Source organism: Myodes glareolus, chromosome 1, assembly GCF_982192425.1.
Source record: "Myodes glareolus chromosome 1, mMyoGla1.1, whole genome shotgun sequence".
NCBI lineage: Eukaryota > Metazoa > Chordata > Mammalia > Rodentia > Cricetidae > Myodes > Myodes glareolus.
The window spans coordinates 88,684,507-88,702,140 of record NC_142026.1 but is presented as its reverse complement, the minus strand read 5'-3'; the positions used below and the strand labels follow the sequence as shown (position 1 = coordinate 88,702,140).

Sequence of the window (17,634 nt, the reverse complement as noted above, 5' to 3'; positions counted from 1 at the left end):
TGTAGGACTAGCATCTTGGGGCTTTGCAGTTTGTCATTTCCATTCTCCCATAAACAATAGACATCAGACTAAAAACTCCACATTCACTGGGGGCATCCACTGCCCACTCCACATTCACCGGGGCATCCACTACCCCACTCGAGTGCTCTCGGTTCTCCATTGCACCGTCACAATCCTCAGTTGTCCACAGAGACTACATTACCCCATGGTCAATAGCTCTAAAGCACAGAGGCAGAAGTGAATTTCTCACTCCTAGAGAGCCATTGCAGGACCAGCGGCTCTCTGGGCCTTCGCACTAGACCAGCAACCAAGGACGGCAGTGTTTCCATCTTCTCACGTGGCCGGCCATCGCCTTCTACTGGCTGAAGCAGGGGGAGACAGCCACAGGGTGCGGAGCAGCTTCTAATGCTCTGGACTGACACCGACGCCTGCCATTTCTGCTCACAGCTCAAAGCGAGTCACAGGCCCACTTAACTGCAAGAGTCAGGAAGGGCCTAGGGAAACCTGAGTGCCACCTCACCCGATATTTGATACACACTGTATGCTTTTCAATGTCTCTTGTTGGGTGGTAAGTTTCCTTATGGTGAGAACTTGTGCTAGCTTTGTGTGCCGCTGTACCCCTGTGCCCAGGATAGAGCCTAGTTTAGCTCTTTGTCACATACTTGTGGGAGGAAGGAAGGAAGCACTGGCTCACAGCCTATGGGGACAGATAAGCCAGCAGTGGGGCACAGCTCTGTGCTGGATCCTGTGACAAGCTGACAAGCCATTAGATGAAGCCGTCGTTCTTCACAGAGATATAAAGAAGGGTTTCCCGGAGATATTTTAGGAATGGACTCTTGAGTCAGAATACATGTTTGCCAAGGAGAGAACGGGAGAGTGGCAGAGGCGCCCGGAGGCCTGGATGGCTCTGTATAGACAGAGGAGGGTCTGGCCCTACCTCATGGAGAGTCTAAAGGCAGCAGAAGGAAATGAGGTCGAAAAGTTTGGCAGGGCCCAGAATACGCTCAGCCTTGTAAATGTCACCAAGAAACCCGGACTTCATCTTGTGAGGAAAAGGAAACTCATCGAGGACGTCCAGCAAGATAGCGAGCGTGTTTATATCTGGGCAGCCCCCGAGAAACTTGCAAAGCCAGAGGAGGTATTCTCTTTAAAATCCTCCAGTTCCCATTACCTTAGGACAGCCAAGCCCCCAGTGGTCTGGCTCACTCTGTCTAGAGGCCTCACCTCCCACCACTTCCTCTCCAAAGCCTTCTGCTGGCCATACACCAAGTTGCAACACACCCTGAACCCAGCGTGGGGCGTCAGGTTCCCATGACTGAGGAGCCACAGGCAAGGTTCACTACTAGGAGAAGCCTACTGTCTCTCAGGTGGGGCTCCTTCTACCCTGCCATGTTATATAGGCACATAAGACGACGACAAGATGGCTCTGAGAGACCGTAGAAGACTTCTCTGGCTAGCACAACTGTTAAGTAAACAATCATTAATATTAAAGTCCAAAACTTTCCTTGCGGGATTAAAACAGGGACCCAACAAATGTGCTGGGGAGAAAGCTTCCATCTTAGGAGCATGACCCACACCCAATAAACTAGCTTGTCTTGTCCCTGCAGTTTCCTTCCTGGACTTGATGAGATGAACACAGTGGATTAGCATCTGTGCCCTTTTCCCCCATCCCCAGGGCTAGATATCCTAATGTAAATATTTGGTTCTATTAAAGACCTGACAGAAGGTCCTGCCTGGTGAGTCTCACATTAAACAACAGCAGCTGGGAGTGGTTTTAGTCTGATGCGTATCATTTATCGGAGAACAGAAATGACATTCTGTAAAGCCCTAAGATGCTAGTCCTACAGTTAGCAGGGGAGGATGGTATTTGTCTCTTGTGGTAGTTTGGATATAGTTGGCACCCATATGCTCATAGGGAGTGGCACTATTAGGAGGTGTGGCTTTGTTGGAGTAGATGAGGCTTGTTGGAAGAAGTTTGCCACAGTGGGGGGTCTCATATATGCTCAAGTCACACCCAGTAGTTCAGTTCACTTCTTGCTGCCTGTAAGTCAAGATGTAGAGTTCTCAGCTCCATCTCCAGCACCGTGTCTGCCTGCATGCTGCCAAGTCTCACCATGATGATAATGGACTAAACCTCTGAAAATGTAAGCCACCTCAACTTAAATGTTTTCCTTTATAAGAGTTGTAGTGGTCACGGCAGTAGAAACCCTAACTAAGGCATCTTGTCTCCCCCACTTTATTTCTTTCTATTCCTCACTCCAGCTCAGAACAAACAAAGTGGGAGAGGGCCTTCTTTTTTTTGTTAGGGGATAGTTGCACACTATGTGAAGGTGTATTGCTGTGATTGGTGTAATAAAAAGCTGAATGGCAGATAGCTAGGCAGGAGGTATAGACGGAATTTCCAGGGAGAGAGAGGAAGAGAAGGAGGAATCAAGGTGCAAGAGAGATGCCCGGAGAGACGGAGAGGAAACAGGAGGTGCAAGATAGAAGAGACATAACACAAAGTGATAAAATGTAGATTAATAAAAATATTCATTTAAGTTATAAGAGCTAGTTAGGAACATAATTACTAAGTCTCTGTGTTGGTATTTGTGAACTGTGACCCCAAAACCTGACTACAGGACATGACAGTGGTGGTGGGATCAATATGGGAAAGAGGAAGATGCACTTGCGCTGCACAGGTGTTTGTTTGAAGAGAGTCTTGAGCCTCTTCCACAGGTCCATGGAGCAGTAAGCCAGTCGGGGCTATGATTGAGCTCAAAGGAGTAAGGGACCCGAAGAGCGAAGTGGTCAGGGCAGAAGTCTGAGTGTCGTGAGTGGTGAGGAGGTACAAGAGCTCATGAAAGGTCAGGAGAATGCTGCCCTGGATATTGAGTGGGAAACTCTACGTGACTGGGTGAAGAAAATGAAATATTCCCCAGTATCCAGAGCTGCACTGCCCGACGTGGCAGCCCCAAGCCAATGCACTTTCTGTGGACAATATGTCCCAGATTCTAAAGACTTCAGACAAAAGTGTGTGCCCTATTTCACCACTGATTTTTTAAAATACTGATTACATGTGAGAAAAATGTCTCTTGTACATGGGGTTACATGGGTTGTATTAAAATTAATTTCACACATTTCTTTACATGTTTTAAATGTAACTACTAGGAAACTAGACATTATGTATACTGCTCTCATATGCCTCTATGGCACAGAGACAGCGGTCTAGACTCTCCATGAGAAGCCGCAGTTAACAGAATTCCCTGTCTGACGGGTGCAGCAGGCTATGTTAGGGACCGAAGTCCAAAATATGACCTGTCCTAAGCTAAACAAGTCTTATTTTTCACGTTTGCCTTTTTAATTAATTATTAATTAATTAATTAATTAATTTGTCTTGGTTTTTTTTGAGACAGGGTTTCTCTGTAGCTTTGGAGCCTGTCCATGTTTGTCAATCTAATTTCATTTTTCTTAAATTGTTTAATTCATTTTTAAGACACTTATTTATTGTATGGGCATGCATGGGTGTTCATGCCACAGTGAGTGTGTAAATGCACACACACACATCACAAGTACAGAGGTCAGAGGTCAACCTGCAGGTGTAACGTTTTCCTTCCACCATGTTGGTTCTAGGGATTATACTCAGGTTGTAATTCTTGAAGGCAAGCACCTTTACCCAATGAGCCATCTTGCTGGTCTTCAAATTCTTCATTTTTGAGATGGTCCCACTATGCAACCCAGGATGGACTCAGACTCATGCCCCTGGGCCTCACCTATGCAGTACTACGGGTGTCTAGGAGACACTGCTTCATCTAGCACCTTCTGGGAAACAGGAATTAGAAAGCTTCATGTAGCCAGATCTGGCCCCAGTCACATAGCTAAAGATGACCTCGAACTCTAGATGTTTCTACCTGGACTTCCAAGTGCGAGGATTCTAGTCAGGCATGAACACACTTGGCTTAATCTACTATTACTTTAAAGGGCTTGAGATCAGAAAGGTATGTGGTATATTGTCCGAGAGTGTCTTGGAAGGATCTGGTGAGACACATGGGCCAGGAGAGGGAAGCACTTGTCACTCTCTGTCACTCTGAAGCCAGCCACCCAAGGGTCCGGCTCCTTCCTTCCTGATGTGGCTGCGCCTGCTCTCAAGCGGTCACTGTCAGGGCTGGCCTGTTCATTAGCTAGGCTCTGAGACAAGGTCTCCCTGCACTCACAGCGCAAGTCCCTTCTGCTCAGCTCTCACAGGCTGTGATCACAGCCATTGTCACCACGCTCAGCTCTGGCCACCAGGTTTAGCAGTCCTTACCATCACTTCCTCTTTCTCTGTATCTTTATTACCACACATTAATTGTACCAATAATGGGTTTCACTGTGCTTTTTATATAGATACACAATATGCTTTGAGCATTTTCACATGGCCCCTCATTGCCCTCTCTTGTCTGTTGGTCCCCACCCCTCAGTTCCTACCTCTAAATGGTCGCTCTCCACCAGGCTTAGTTTGCTTATTGTGACTCCCCAACTCTTGCTCCACTGTTTTAACCGATGGTAGTGCTAAGGAAATGTCTGAAAGACACACTAATTGGGGGGCATAAAAACTCAACTGAATAGCTTACCTTGTGTTCAGCAGGTGTCCCATGGACGTAGTGGTGAGCTCCTAGGCCTTGCGAGGTGCCCAAGCCTCCTTTTGCCATATTTACCCAGGAATTATCTCCTATGGTGGGGACCAGCTTCCCCGAAACCAAGGTAAGGCCTGAAGTGTTGATCGTCAAAGTCCGCTCAACGGATCTGAAGTAGTTAAGAACTCCCAGACAGACACGCTGGGACAGAGGAAGAATGGCATCAGGACACTGCCCTGCGCTTTGCCCAGCCCTACCGAGCAGAACCTGACGGGGACTTGAAGGGCGCAGCCCTACTGCGGAGAAAGGAAGCCACCATCCCTGGATGGACTGATTTCACACATACACAATAATTAAGAGCGAACGCATTGCTATTAAAGATAGGAATGCCCCTGTTCTAGGCGATCTCCATTGCATGGAGCCGGGGGTGCCATCACGCCTGCACCTGTAGCTCCCGGATGTGCAGGTGACGCAGACACAGGAAGGAGAAGTAGGCCCCTCTCATCAGGACAGGATCCGGCTCAGGCTCAGTCCCGTCGCTCAAGCCCAGCAGTTGCAGGGTCATAGCATAGCTGCTTCTTTAGCACGGAAGAAACAGGGTGAGCGCGTCCCCTCCCAAAGCTGCTCAGAAACCCCGCACATCCCACAGGGCGCGTGGCCAAACTGAAGGGGCTTTGCCATAGACAGCTCCTCTTCAGAATGGCACCGGAAGGAAAACAACTGCCCATATGCGTAACACAGAGAGCATTTCACTGAGCAACCACCCCCTTGGAAAGCCATGGTCCTGGGAGAGACAGGAATTCAGATACCTGACCCTTGTTCCTAGTTCTGCTTTCATTCTGACTTCAAATGTTTTTGAGGTAACATATAAACTACACACACATCGGTCACTCAAATTTCCGCGCAGTTTTAAACCCACTTCCATGAATCACCAGCCCGCAGATGTCATTACCCCGTCTCTGTCTTCTGCTTGAGAGACCTATCAGAGCTTTGGCTGAGATGTGTCTTCGCAAGGTTACTGCCGCTTGGTTCCACCGAAAGACCCTCATCCTCCACGTTTTCATTCTGTCAGAAAACAGTATTAGCTCAATTTTTGTAAACATTTATGATGCCAACAAAATCACAGGTCACCAAAAAGTAAATGTCACGATCCAAAGCACAGCAGATGTGTTGTAAACGTGTCTTAATCCTAATCAGCATATGAAAATCTAGATTTCACTAGATTCAATCTAGAATCTCATCTAGATTACACTAAATGAGGGGGTAACTGTTTATGTCAGGAAAAAAAATCTTTGTTTTATTGACATCTTTTATATAAAAACCACTCCATTTCTTGTCTTTTATGTGGTTCACTTCATGAAAAAAATATTTGATAGAACATTTTTCAAGAACATATATGAGCTCTCTCTCTCTCTCTCGCTCTCGTTCTCTCTCGCGCGCGCACATGTGTGTGTGTGTGTGTGTGTGTGTGTGTGTGTGTGTGTGTGTCCACGTCTGCACCTGCCTGCAGAGGCCGCCAGAAACTGCAGCTGTCTCCTTCGGTCACTTCACCACCACCACCCCTTCGTTTTTTTTGAGACAATGGCGCTTATTGAACAAGGGGCCTATGGGATCGTCTAGACTGACAAGCTCCAGGTTTAGTAAGAGCCCCTGTCAGGCCTCTTGTAGATGTGTGGTTTGTGGGTGTCTGACGCACTCCTCCTTCCTGGTGCTCAGAAGGGTCCGGTCATGTACCGCGGCTCCCAAGGGACAACTGTGGAGGAGGTGCTGTTAGTGACCTGCCCTTGACCCTCCATAGTGACCCAGTGGCAGAGGTGGAAACCTGGCTGAGTTATGTGGATGCTAGCATCTGGTTCATGGGATGGCAGAGTCCTCCGAGTGTTCCAAATACCCATTGTCCTCCTTGACTCCAGCAACAGACTATCTACCCTGGCACGTGGCCGTTCAGATGAACGTGACATTTCCAGGCCATACTGCAGCTTCTGGGAATAGCCCAAAGACGTGGGTTCCCGGAAGCTGCAATATGGCTGGACTTTGACCCTCTCTCCTTCCTTTCCCCATTCATTTACTCACAGGGTTACGGTAACCAGTAGGTGAGGCTTGGAAACATCACACTCGTCTGAGAGGCCAAATGCCAGGATGAATACTCTGTTGCTGTAGTAAATGAGGAAATGGCTATTTGGGCCCTCCTCCTTAGAACAGGAATGTGACAGCTGAGCTGTTTCAGGCCACGCCATCTCAGGTACGGCAGTCACACTTGGACAGACAGAGCTGCCCAAGGACTCCAAGGAACAGAGTTGCCCATCAGCCCCGCGCTTCCTATCTATAACCAGATGTTCAGTCCAGGAGAAGAAGGCGTAATTTCCAATTCATTTGATCCCTCACCATTGTGTTTTACCATGTCCGACAGACGACTTACGTTTAACGGACGCAGTTTCCAAGGCTGCATGTGAGACTCATTTCCCTGCTGAACCTGTAGTATTCCCAGCTACAGCTCAACACCTACCCAGAAGGGAAGCTCTGAGCCACATCCTTTCTCTGAGAGGATTGTGACTTTTTCAGTTGCTTCAAAAATTACCAGAGTGAAAAGTGACATCAGACGACAGTGAAAGACACTTGAAAGGAGGATCAAATAAAGCACCAGGGGATACTGGGCCAGTGGATTGCCAGGAAGGAAGCAAGAAGGAAGAGACGGTGCAGCACCCTCCAGGAAAAAAGACCCAACCACAGGAAATGTTCAAAGCCCAGGAAAACACTCCTCGGGAGCAGTAGACCTGCTGGGAAGCCAAGGCAGATCAGAGTGTCCACGACACCACTGCCACTGTCTGTGTTTGCTCTTTCTTCCCAAGAGGCAGATCTTTGCCCTTGACGCTGCCTGTGACAGGCTGTTTTCCAAGATGGCTGAGCTCATGAATCTTGAGTTTGGAATTTCTACTGACTGCCGAACTCACTTCCTTCTTAAGAGTTGGCAAAAACAGTGGGCTGGAAAGTAGAATGGGAATAAAAATTTGAGGAAAGGTCTATTACACATTTCCTCATTCTCAAGCGTCCACCGCTTATGAGTGTGCATCCTCCGAATATCCTTGTAGCCAGGATGTAAAAGGAACATTTAAATGGTGCTGCTTCAGATTATAAAGTCAAGGTTTTTTCCTTCTTTATACTTTTCTATATTTCCTAATTTCCCTTGATAAATACGCATCCCCACTATCATTCAACAGTATTTACTTTAAATATTTTTAAGTGAGTATTTGTGCACATGCATGATGTATAGCTCTATGACATGGGCACATGTATGTCTTAGTGCGTGTGTGTGTGTGTGTGTGTGTGTGTGTGATATAGGATAGCTTTTAGCGGTCAGTTCTTTCCACCATGGGCTCCAGTGACAGAACTTGGGTCATCACATTTTTGTGGCAAATCAATTTTACCCACTGAGCCATCTTGCTGGCCCAAAAATATTTATTTATTTTTAATGAGATTTATTTTATTTTTATGCATATGGGTGTTTTGCCTGCATGGAAGTCGGTATAGCATGTGTGTGCCTGGTGTTCTTGGAGGCTAGAAGAGGTCACTGGGTGCCTTGGAACTAGAGTTATAGCGGTTGTGAGCCTCCATGTGGATACTGAAATGAACCCAGGTCCTCCGGAAGAGCAGCCAGTGTTCTTAACCTTTGAACTATCTCTCCACCCCCAGAAAAATATTTATTTTTAAAAATAAATATTCTATTGAATTTGATGGAAAGCACCAAGAAAAAGTCCTGTATTTTGCTGATCTTGCTTTTGGGTATTGCCATGTCCCATACTGGGTGGGCCTCGTACTGACTGCCTCCCACCATCTCTGAGTCAATCCAGAGAAGTGATAGGCAGGGTATCTCTGCTGCATGGCCACTGAGCACGGGTGAAGGCTCCACCACTGCTCACCGGTTCTGTAGCCAGAATGTGGTACTTCCTGCCATGCATCACTTCATGAGCTTCCTGTTTAAACTTTATCTTAAGCATCATCATCAGAAGAAAATCTCTGTATCGAGCCAGTTTAAAGTGTGTTTCCTTAGGGAGGTGGCACACGACACTGAACTGACAAGCAGGTTGTGGGCTCCCGATGACAGCATAGCCCGGCTGGTTCTTCCCTTGTTCAGTCAAGACTATATGCTTCATCATTGTCAAAGACGAATAAAAACTAATAAAAAACTATGGTTCATATGATTCAGGATCATGTCAATCATACATCACCATCAAGTAACAATAATAAGAAAACCTGATGTGTTTCTTTATTTCCAAACTCCAGACCTTGAAGTCAATACAGAATTAGAATTACATTGAAAAGAAAGGTCAGCCTTTGGTGATAATGGCTAATAGAAGATAAAGTCAAGCTGTGATAGCATCATTGTAAACATTAGAGATACCCAGGCACAAAAATCCATGTCAGAATACACAGGGGGACCAGGATGCCCATTGGTGACTGGTATAGAGGATGTGCTGCTTCCTTGGCATCCTCTGCGCTGGAAAATTTTATTTCTGTATCTATTGTAATATAACACACACTTAAGTGATGTGGAATTCCCCTCTGTATGCTGTGAGTACCATTGGTTAATAAAGAAAATGTTTTGAGTCTATGGCGGGGCAGAACAGAGCTAGGCGAGGAAAGCTAGGCTGTATGCTGGGAGAAAGAGGATGGAATCAGAGAGAAACCATGGAGCTGCTGCCACAGACAGACATACTAAAACTTTAGCCGGTAAACCACAGCTACGTGGCGATACACAGATTACTAGAAATGGGTTAAATTAAGGTATAAGTGTTAGCCAATAAGAAGCTAGAGCTAATGGGTCAAACAGTGATTAAAATAATATAGTTTCTGTGTGATTATTTTGGGGCTGAGTAGCCAGGAACCAACAAGCAGCCTCCCAACAACACTTAAGGAAAGCAGGATCCCTTCAGCAAATTCCAATCCTAGTACTTGGGAGGCAGAGGCAGGCAAATCTCAGAGTTCAAGGCCAGCATGGTCCACAGAGAGTTCCAGGACAGCCAGGCTTACACAGAGAAACCCTGTCTCGGAAAACCAAAAAAGAAAGAAAAGAATGGAAGGAAGGAAGAAGAGAGGAGAGGAGAGGAGAGGAGAGGAGAGGAGAGGAGAGGAGAGGAGAGGAGAGAAAGAAGGTCCATCTCTTCTCCCATTTCCCCAGGTCTTGAAAATATCAATCAAGTACTCTACCACTGAACCACACACATAACCTGTAGGTCTGGTTTTTGATTTTGTTTACTTGTGTGTTTTATTTTTGAGACAAGATCTCACCATGCAGCCGAGGCTGGTCTGGAGTTCATTATATAGCCCATGCTGGCCTCAAAAGTTAAGCAAACATATATATTTCAAAGGTATCTTGAATTCAAAATTTGAATCTAAAGATGCGTTACTTTGGAAAAGAGGTTCTTCTTTTGTTTCCACAGAGGATGAGAACCTGTGGATTGCTTCCAGACTAATATGGTTTGATGGACCAAGAACCCCTGAAAGGTTGCCTTGAACACCCCTCAAAAATGACTTCATCCAATAAACAGCAGGAAGAAGTTTGGACAGAACTACACCTATATTCCTAAATATTGTCTATAAATGTTACATTTAAAAGGGGATATGCTACAGAGATTTGCATTGGTATGGATCTTGGTTTATTGGTACAAATTTAAGGTCAATTTTGTTATACTGTGTATATGTATTTCTGACCTTGTTTAAGGCATTGTGTTTGTCCAGCTCATTTAGAAATGTAATGTATAATTAAGAAATATAGGTTAATAGATAATCATTCAAAATAGTCAAGCTTGTGTTCATGTTAGTTAGGTTTTCTAGATAGATGCTGAGGGAGCTCCTTCCGCTCCTTCAGCCAATAGCCACTGAGATATCAGCCACTGGGGTGTGGTCTCTCTCTCTTTAAAAAAGCAGCAGCTGTCCTCTGCTCTCTCTCTCTGGCTTCCGGCTCTGCTTCCGGCTCCTAGATTCCTTGCCTGATCGCGCAGAGGGGCTGTTGTTTGGGACGGTAATCTGTAAGCTTTTTCCCCTTTGAATAAATAACCATTCTATTAATCATAATTCCAAACTGGTGTGGGATTGTTTGTGACTTACGTCTTCATCTGGCACCCAACGTTTGGTTGTAGAGCCATCCCTTCCCCCCCACTCAGCTGCCTGCCGTCAGCTCGGCTAGGCACAAGCCCTCCCTCAGCTGCAGCCTGTGCCCTGTGTGTGGAGCCAGCAGTTCAATTAAACCCCACACCTCCCCAGCTCCACAGGCTCAGGACAGTCTCTGCCTGCCTGATTTGCTCTTTTCTGAGTTGTTTTTAAATTTCCCTCGTAAGTGCGGTGCTTGAGTGGCGTGAATCAGAACACAAGCAGTTGCCAAAAGCTGCAACCCCTCGGGGCCTTGATATAGAGATATATTTCAGTTAGATAGGTTATTCTTCAAATCTTTCAGAGACCTTCAGAATATGGCATTTAAAATGTTTTAAGAACTTAGGACTTTTCATAACAGTGAGACACATCTGCTCCTGGCAGCACCAATCTCCTTCAAGAAGAAGATGGGCATCGAAGAGGCTCCTTACGAAGTTACTTAGCCATTTGGGCAAGAAACTGCTCTTGCCTGAACTACTGGATGAACTGGACATTCAGGACACAGAAGAAAGTGATTGACAAACTGTCAATATGGGTGGAACTGTCTTTGAAATTTCCTACTTCATGGAAAAGTCTGCTGGACATTATGGACCTGTAGGCTGAAGATGGATGTTCCCAGCAATACAGAAGAACTTTAGGTGACTGTCCAGGCAGCGAGATGTTTCTGTCAATTTTAGAGTTTTGGAAGTTGCTTACAATGTGCTTCCTGTTTACTTAGGTAATATCATATCCTTCTGGAGTCTTTGACGGAGTTGAAGAAGTTATAGTTATAGTTTTCCTTAGTTTAAAAGATAAAGTAGATATAAATATTGTAACTCTAACTCTTGCTTGATAACTGTTTTGTTATATGTAATTTTACTATGTTAAAGTTAAAGCCTTCCTTTTTGTTTAAACAGAAAAGGGGAAATGGTGAGTGAGGTTCTTCTGTCTATATGTTGCCTTTGTTGGTTAACAAATAAAGAACTGTTTGAGCCTATGGCAGGGAAGAACAGAACTAGGCGAGGAAAGCTAGGCTGTATGATGGGAGAAAGAAGGGCAGAGTCAGAGTGACACCATGTTGCCCCGCCAGAGACAGCCATGTGGCGATACACAGATTAATGGAAATGGGTTAAATTAATATGCAAGAGTCAGCCAATAAGAAGCTAGAGCTAATGGGACAAGCAGTGATTTAATATGGTTTCTGTGTGGTTGTTTCAGTTTGGGACAGCTGGGACAAACAAGCAGCCTCTCTCTTACAGACTTACTGTGCAAACTTGGAAACATAGGTTCAGTCCTCAGTACCTGTATAAAATCTGTGACACATGCCTGCAATCCCAGCACTGGGGAGGTGGAGACAGGAGAAACTCTGGTACTTGCAGGCCAGTCGGCCTAGCCAATCACTGAGCTTCAGGTTCATTGTGGCCATGAAATCACTGCCCCCCACAGACTCTGTGGTCATCAGAGTACCCCCCACACACACTGTGGCCATGAGATTACCCCCACCATCTCACACACATACACACACAAACAGACACACTGTCCCCATGAGATTACCCACCCCTCGACACACACTGTGATCATGACATTACTCCCCCTCCCACCATACACACATACACTGTGGTCATAAGATTACCCCCCCACACACACACACACACTGTGGCCATGAGATTACCCCCCCCACACACACACTGTGGTCATGACATTACTCTCCCACACACACACATACACTGTAGCCATGAGATTACCCCCCCAAAACACACACACATACACTGTAGCCATGAGATTACCCCCCTACAAACACGCACGCGCGCGCACACACACACACACACACACACACACACACATACACACACACACACACTGTGGCCGTGAGAAAAAGAAGCTCATATTAAGGATCCTTCTACAATTAGCCTGGCCAGAACTCCTAAAGGTCATGGTAAACAAGGAAAGATTGGGAAACTGTGAAGGAAGACAAGACCTGGCAGATAGAACTGAACACAAAGGAGGGCCCTGGAAAAAGGCTGGAGCAGAGAGGAAAGGGGAAAGGGGGTGAAATCTGCCTGCAGCTGAGCTGACAATATCACCAGGATGGGTTCCTTGGTTAACAGAGGCGCTGTAATAATGTAGCAATGTAAGATACCAGTGACAGGAGAAGCCTATGCAACTTTTCTGTAAGCCTTGAACTGTAAAAAAAAAAAAATCATTTTATTCAAAAGTGAAAACCCTAAAGAACGCTTTACTGACACAGCTTTTCCACCGAGGATCCGCTACAATTAACTAATGATTGCTTCTCTCACAGCTGTCAGAACGCCCAGCTCATCCACCTCCTGCCCAGCGCCCTTGAGAAAGATACTTGGTGGCGCTTAGCTGACACTTGCCAACTTCAGAGCCTGAGTGCTGACCCACACACAGACGCTAAAGGGAGCTTGACAGTTACACGCTTGCAAAACTGCACCCAAGCCGCGGTTCCATGCCCACATTCCAACACCTCCCAGATGCCTCTGTTTACCAATCCTGAGCCCGCCAGACTGATACTCAACATTCAGACCGGTACTGTGAGCCCAAGCAGGCCCTGATTCTGTATAGACAGAAATACTTGCGGAGGTCACAAATTCTGACTCGTGAGAAAACTCAGAAAAAAAAGTTGTTGACTCAGAATTTCTTTTCTTAAACAGTGCTGTCTTCCAACCCTGCCCAGAAAGCTCTTTTTCAGGCCGTTTCCACCAGAGTGTGTCCCTCCATCGTTTCCTTCATGGTGCTCACACATCAGAGAAACACTTGTATGTCCATATCTAATTCATTTTCAATAGGATGCCTCCCGGGGGCAAGGACTGGGTAGGACCCATTCCTGGAGCCCAGCACAATTCTAGGCATGGGAGAAAATTGTTGAAGGAAGAGAGGCAGGAAGGGAGAGAGGAATGGGAGGAGGAGGGAGGGAGGGAGGGGAGGAGAGAAGGAGAGGAGAGAATAGGCAGGTAGGTAGGTAATGTGATGTGTGTGTTATCTGTCTCAAGCTCCAACTCTGGAATCTGAACATTTATGAGTATTCTAAGCCTCTTTATGATCTATCAACCATAAATCAACTTGAAATACAGCGGTCATATTTGTCTGTCTTTGGCCAATTCCAAGAATAATGTTCATAAATCAGGAAATAGCCAGAGGAGTAGTTTCCTTTCTACCCTTCCTCCTCTCTCCCTCTCCCTTCCTCTCTCCCCTCATTTCTCTTAATACAGTATCTCACTCTGTACCCCAGGTTGCCCTGGAACTCACCCTGTACCCCAGGTTGTCCGGGAATTCTTGGTAAACCTCCTGCTGCAGTCTTCAGTCTCCCTAGTGCTGGGATGATAGGTGGGAGCCACACCGCCTGGCTTCCTCCCTCCCCTTCTTTTTAACACTTGGGAGACCGCCTTCAACTCAGCTTTGATGAGAGAAGACCACACCAATCCCACCCGAGTTCCCATCCTCCCCTACCAAGGAGGAGCAGAGCTCAGGTCAAAGTGTCAGTTTTCTGGTCTGCTCTGGTCCAGCAAAAGCAAGCGGGAGTCTGGGAGTCTGCCCACGTCCATTTCCAACATGGCTTCCCATACAATTGCCTTAACTTAGGCTTTCTGCTGGACACCTAGACAAGTCACCGTGAGGCCTCTGCTTGCCACACACAGTCCCACAGAGGTAAATTCTTTTGGCCTTAAGTGCCACCAGCACTCCTAACCCTGGTCCCTTGCTGGCCAGTGGCGCCAAGACCTCACTGCTTCTGCACATTTTCAAACATCTAACCCCACCCTGTCCCCCATCCCTCTCTTGCTCTTGTTGGCCTCCTTTAACCCATTAGCCCCTGAGACTTTAACTCTCTCTGCTTTCTCAGCCAGTGAGAGAACAAATTTGTGATTACAGGCATAGGTTTTCTTTTTCTTTTTTTCTCCTGTTTCCTTTTAGACAGGATCTCAATGTAGCCCAGATCAGTTTTGAACTTGCTATGTAGCAGAGGGTGACTTTGATCTTCTGATCCTCCTGCCTCTGCTTCCTAAGTGCTGGGATTACAGGAGCATGTCACCACACCCAGGGCCTCGGATGTTGGTACCTGAAATGTCAGGTAGAGGGTGATTAATTAATTGATGCTGCGGGAGTACCTTTCGCTGCTTCAGCCAATAGTCGTTGAAGCACAAGCCCACAGTGTTGCGGGAGCGCCTTCCGCTCCGTCAGCCAATAGCCAATGAAATACCAGCCCACTGGGGTGTGGTATATTTCTCTTTAAAAGAACAGTGGCAAGCTCAGCTCGGCCTCTTGGTTCCGGTGCTTGGGTTCCGGCTCCTGCTCCCGGCTCCTGCTCCCGGCTCCTGCTCCCGGCTCCTGCTCTAGCGACTAGGCTCCCTTCCTGACGGTTTATGGTGTATGCAAGTTTTACCCCCAAAATAAATACCCCCTTAAAACATAATTGGTGTGGGATTGATTCGCCATTATTTGGTGCCCAACGTGGGGCCTTTTTCCCACCTCGTGGCGCGGGCCTAGCAGCTTGAGCGCACACAGCACCTTGGCGGCCCCACGGCCTTTACAGTAAAGCCTGCACTGGATCCCAGCTCCGTTCAATAGAAGTCAAAAGGTATGTTACTTTGGAGAAGAGATTTTGCTTTTGTTTCCACAGAAAATGAGAGGCTCTGGATTTATTCAAAGTTAAGAAAAATCATCTTTGACCAAGGGAGACCACCTGAGCAATCTCTGGTAGGAACAGATGGCCCAGATGTCTGAGTTCTTCATCCAGAACAGGTTCAAGACTGCTGCCTGAGATGATCAAGACTCACAGAATACTTCAGTCAGGACTGGATCATAACTCTAAATATCCTTTAGGTCCCCATAAGATTATCAGCAGGCTACTTCCAACCAGCAGGAAGTAGCCTGAAATACTACGTCCACATTCCCAAAAAATGGATTATGGGTATTTTCCTTTTTTTAAAAAAAAAATAAAAAGAGGGGGAAGTGATGTGGGAGAATTATCTGTATTCTGTCAATCATGTTTTAAATAAACGCTGATTGGCCAGGCAGGAGGTGTAGGAAGGAAAACCAGACAGGAAGTGGAAATGATGCAAGGAGAGCAGGAGAATTCTGGGGAGGAGGAAGTTGATTCCTCCCACTCCTGCCCAGATCACCGAAGCAGCAGGATGTGAGCTGCCCCACTGAAAAAGGTACTGAGCCACATGGCTAACACAGATAAGAAAAATGGGTTAATCAAGATGTGAGAGTTAGTCAGTAAGAAGCCTGACCTAACGGGCCAATCAGCATTATAGCTTACAGAGATCTTTGGGTGATTTTCTCTGGGACTAAACAATTGTGGGGACCTGGTGGGAGAACAGAAAAACCCCCAATAAGCAGGCCCCTCATGTTACAAATTGACCTCTGGGACAAACGGCTCAGCACCACAAAGCCAAGGCTCAGATACCCAGGGCGAATGCCTTGCGTCTTTTGCTTTCTCCACCACCCTCTCTCCTGTCTGTTTGGGTGAGGAAGCAGAAGACTCGGATACTTTTAACGTCCCCTTGTTAATATACATTCCTCTTGACAGTGACATATATACCACAGGGCAATGCGAGCCCTCAACGCTGGCAAGATGCCAGCCGAGGAGAGCACAAACACTGACAGTTGGGTGTGCCACGGAGGAATCTGGGAGCTGGGGAGACCTGTACTGATACGCCACTTCTACTGCTGACCTATGTGGTCAACGTGTTCCTCTTTGGATTCTCTAGATCAGCATTCAGCAGGTTGAAAATGACGTAGACATGAGAAGCGTATGCGTGTGCACAAGTGCTGTATTTGTGTTTGCTTCCAGGCGCTCTGGAGCCCACTGAAATCCTTCAGGTCCCACTTTCTCCAGCCTGGAGTGACGGTCCAGAATGCTCGCCAGCATCCTCAACTTCCCCATAACTTTGATTTCTACGATTTTCCATCACTCTACAGTTTACTTCAGAAGTTCAAGCAATTGGGCTATTTGAAGGGAGCGCTAGGGCCTGTTAGCTACGTGGCTCTCCCTGATGGACCTGTAGGTGTCGCCACTGAGCTCCTCTCACCTGACATCTGCCTCTCTCCCTGAGCCAGGATCAGACACCATGCCTGCATCCTAACCTTCCACTCATATAAAACCTCTTCCGCACTTCCCGGGGTGTGACACCATGCTCTCTTCCTCAGGATCACCCCTCTGCCCTGTTTCTTCATGCCCTCCCCTCCTGTTCCCCCAAGCTCACCTATTTCCTATGTCCTTTCTTCAATCTCTCTTTTCCTAGCAACCTTTCCTGTCAGACTATGAACACAGTTGGGTCTTCCGGTCCTACGTTAGTTAATACACTACAAACAAATACTAGAAAATTCTAGTTTCAAAAGCACATGGCACCAAGGTCAAGACAAACAGCCACTAATGCTGTGTAGAAAGTTCCTCTCAGGGCTCAGCAAGGTCAAGACAAACAGCCACTAATGCTGTGTAGAAAGTTCCTCTCAGGGCTCAGCTTCACGTCCTTCTCAGATAACAGTCTCCTGACTGACTTCATGAATTTGACCTCTTCCCTCTTCAGCTTAACTCGTATGCTGCTGCCACACGAATCCTCCTAACATCCCCCTCTGCGCATATCACTCTGCTTACAGGACACCATCCTCTTTAGTCCGGGGTCTGTGGGCATTCACAACCTGTCTTTCCTTCTGCATCAAAAGGGTGACTTCTCTTTGCTGTCCTTTCTTGCCTACATATGCGCTCTCCTCTGCATCCCCCGTGTGCTGGTCTCTTTCCGCTGTTTGTATTCATTCTCTTCTTATTTGGAGGGTATTTTCCCTAGCAGCAGTCCCACTGACAGCACACAAAGGGTCCATCGGCTGGGTGCTCAGCTCTAGTCAGCACAGGGCTTGCAGCCTTGCTGGCGTGGATCTGTGGGAGCCC

General features: G+C 46.8%; 1 protein-coding gene and 1 long non-coding RNA gene across 4 annotated transcripts in view; one reads left to right on the top strand and one right to left on the bottom strand.

Moving 5' to 3' along the window:
• LOC125394476 (uncharacterized) overlaps nt 1-17,634 on the bottom strand; it is a 184,542-nt gene that overhangs the window by 118,021 nt on the left and 48,887 nt on the right. For all 3 annotated transcript variants that reach the window (XM_087910709.1, XM_087910711.1, XM_087910712.1), the window contains exons 12-14: nt 5,548-5,660; nt 5,041-5,173; nt 4,593-4,796 (exon numbers count right to left, since the gene is read on the bottom strand). In XM_087910709.1, the coding sequence (XP_087766835.1) occupies nt 4,593-4,796; nt 5,041-5,173; nt 5,548-5,660 (450 nt within the window). The remainder of the gene's footprint in view (nt 1-4,592; nt 4,797-5,040; nt 5,174-5,547; nt 5,661-17,634) is intronic.
• LOC148123517 (uncharacterized) lies at nt 1,864-5,754 on the top strand. The gene is made up of 2 exons (XR_015738904.1): nt 1,864-2,144; nt 4,607-5,754. It is a non-coding gene; the product is annotated as an uncharacterized LOC148123517 (long non-coding RNA).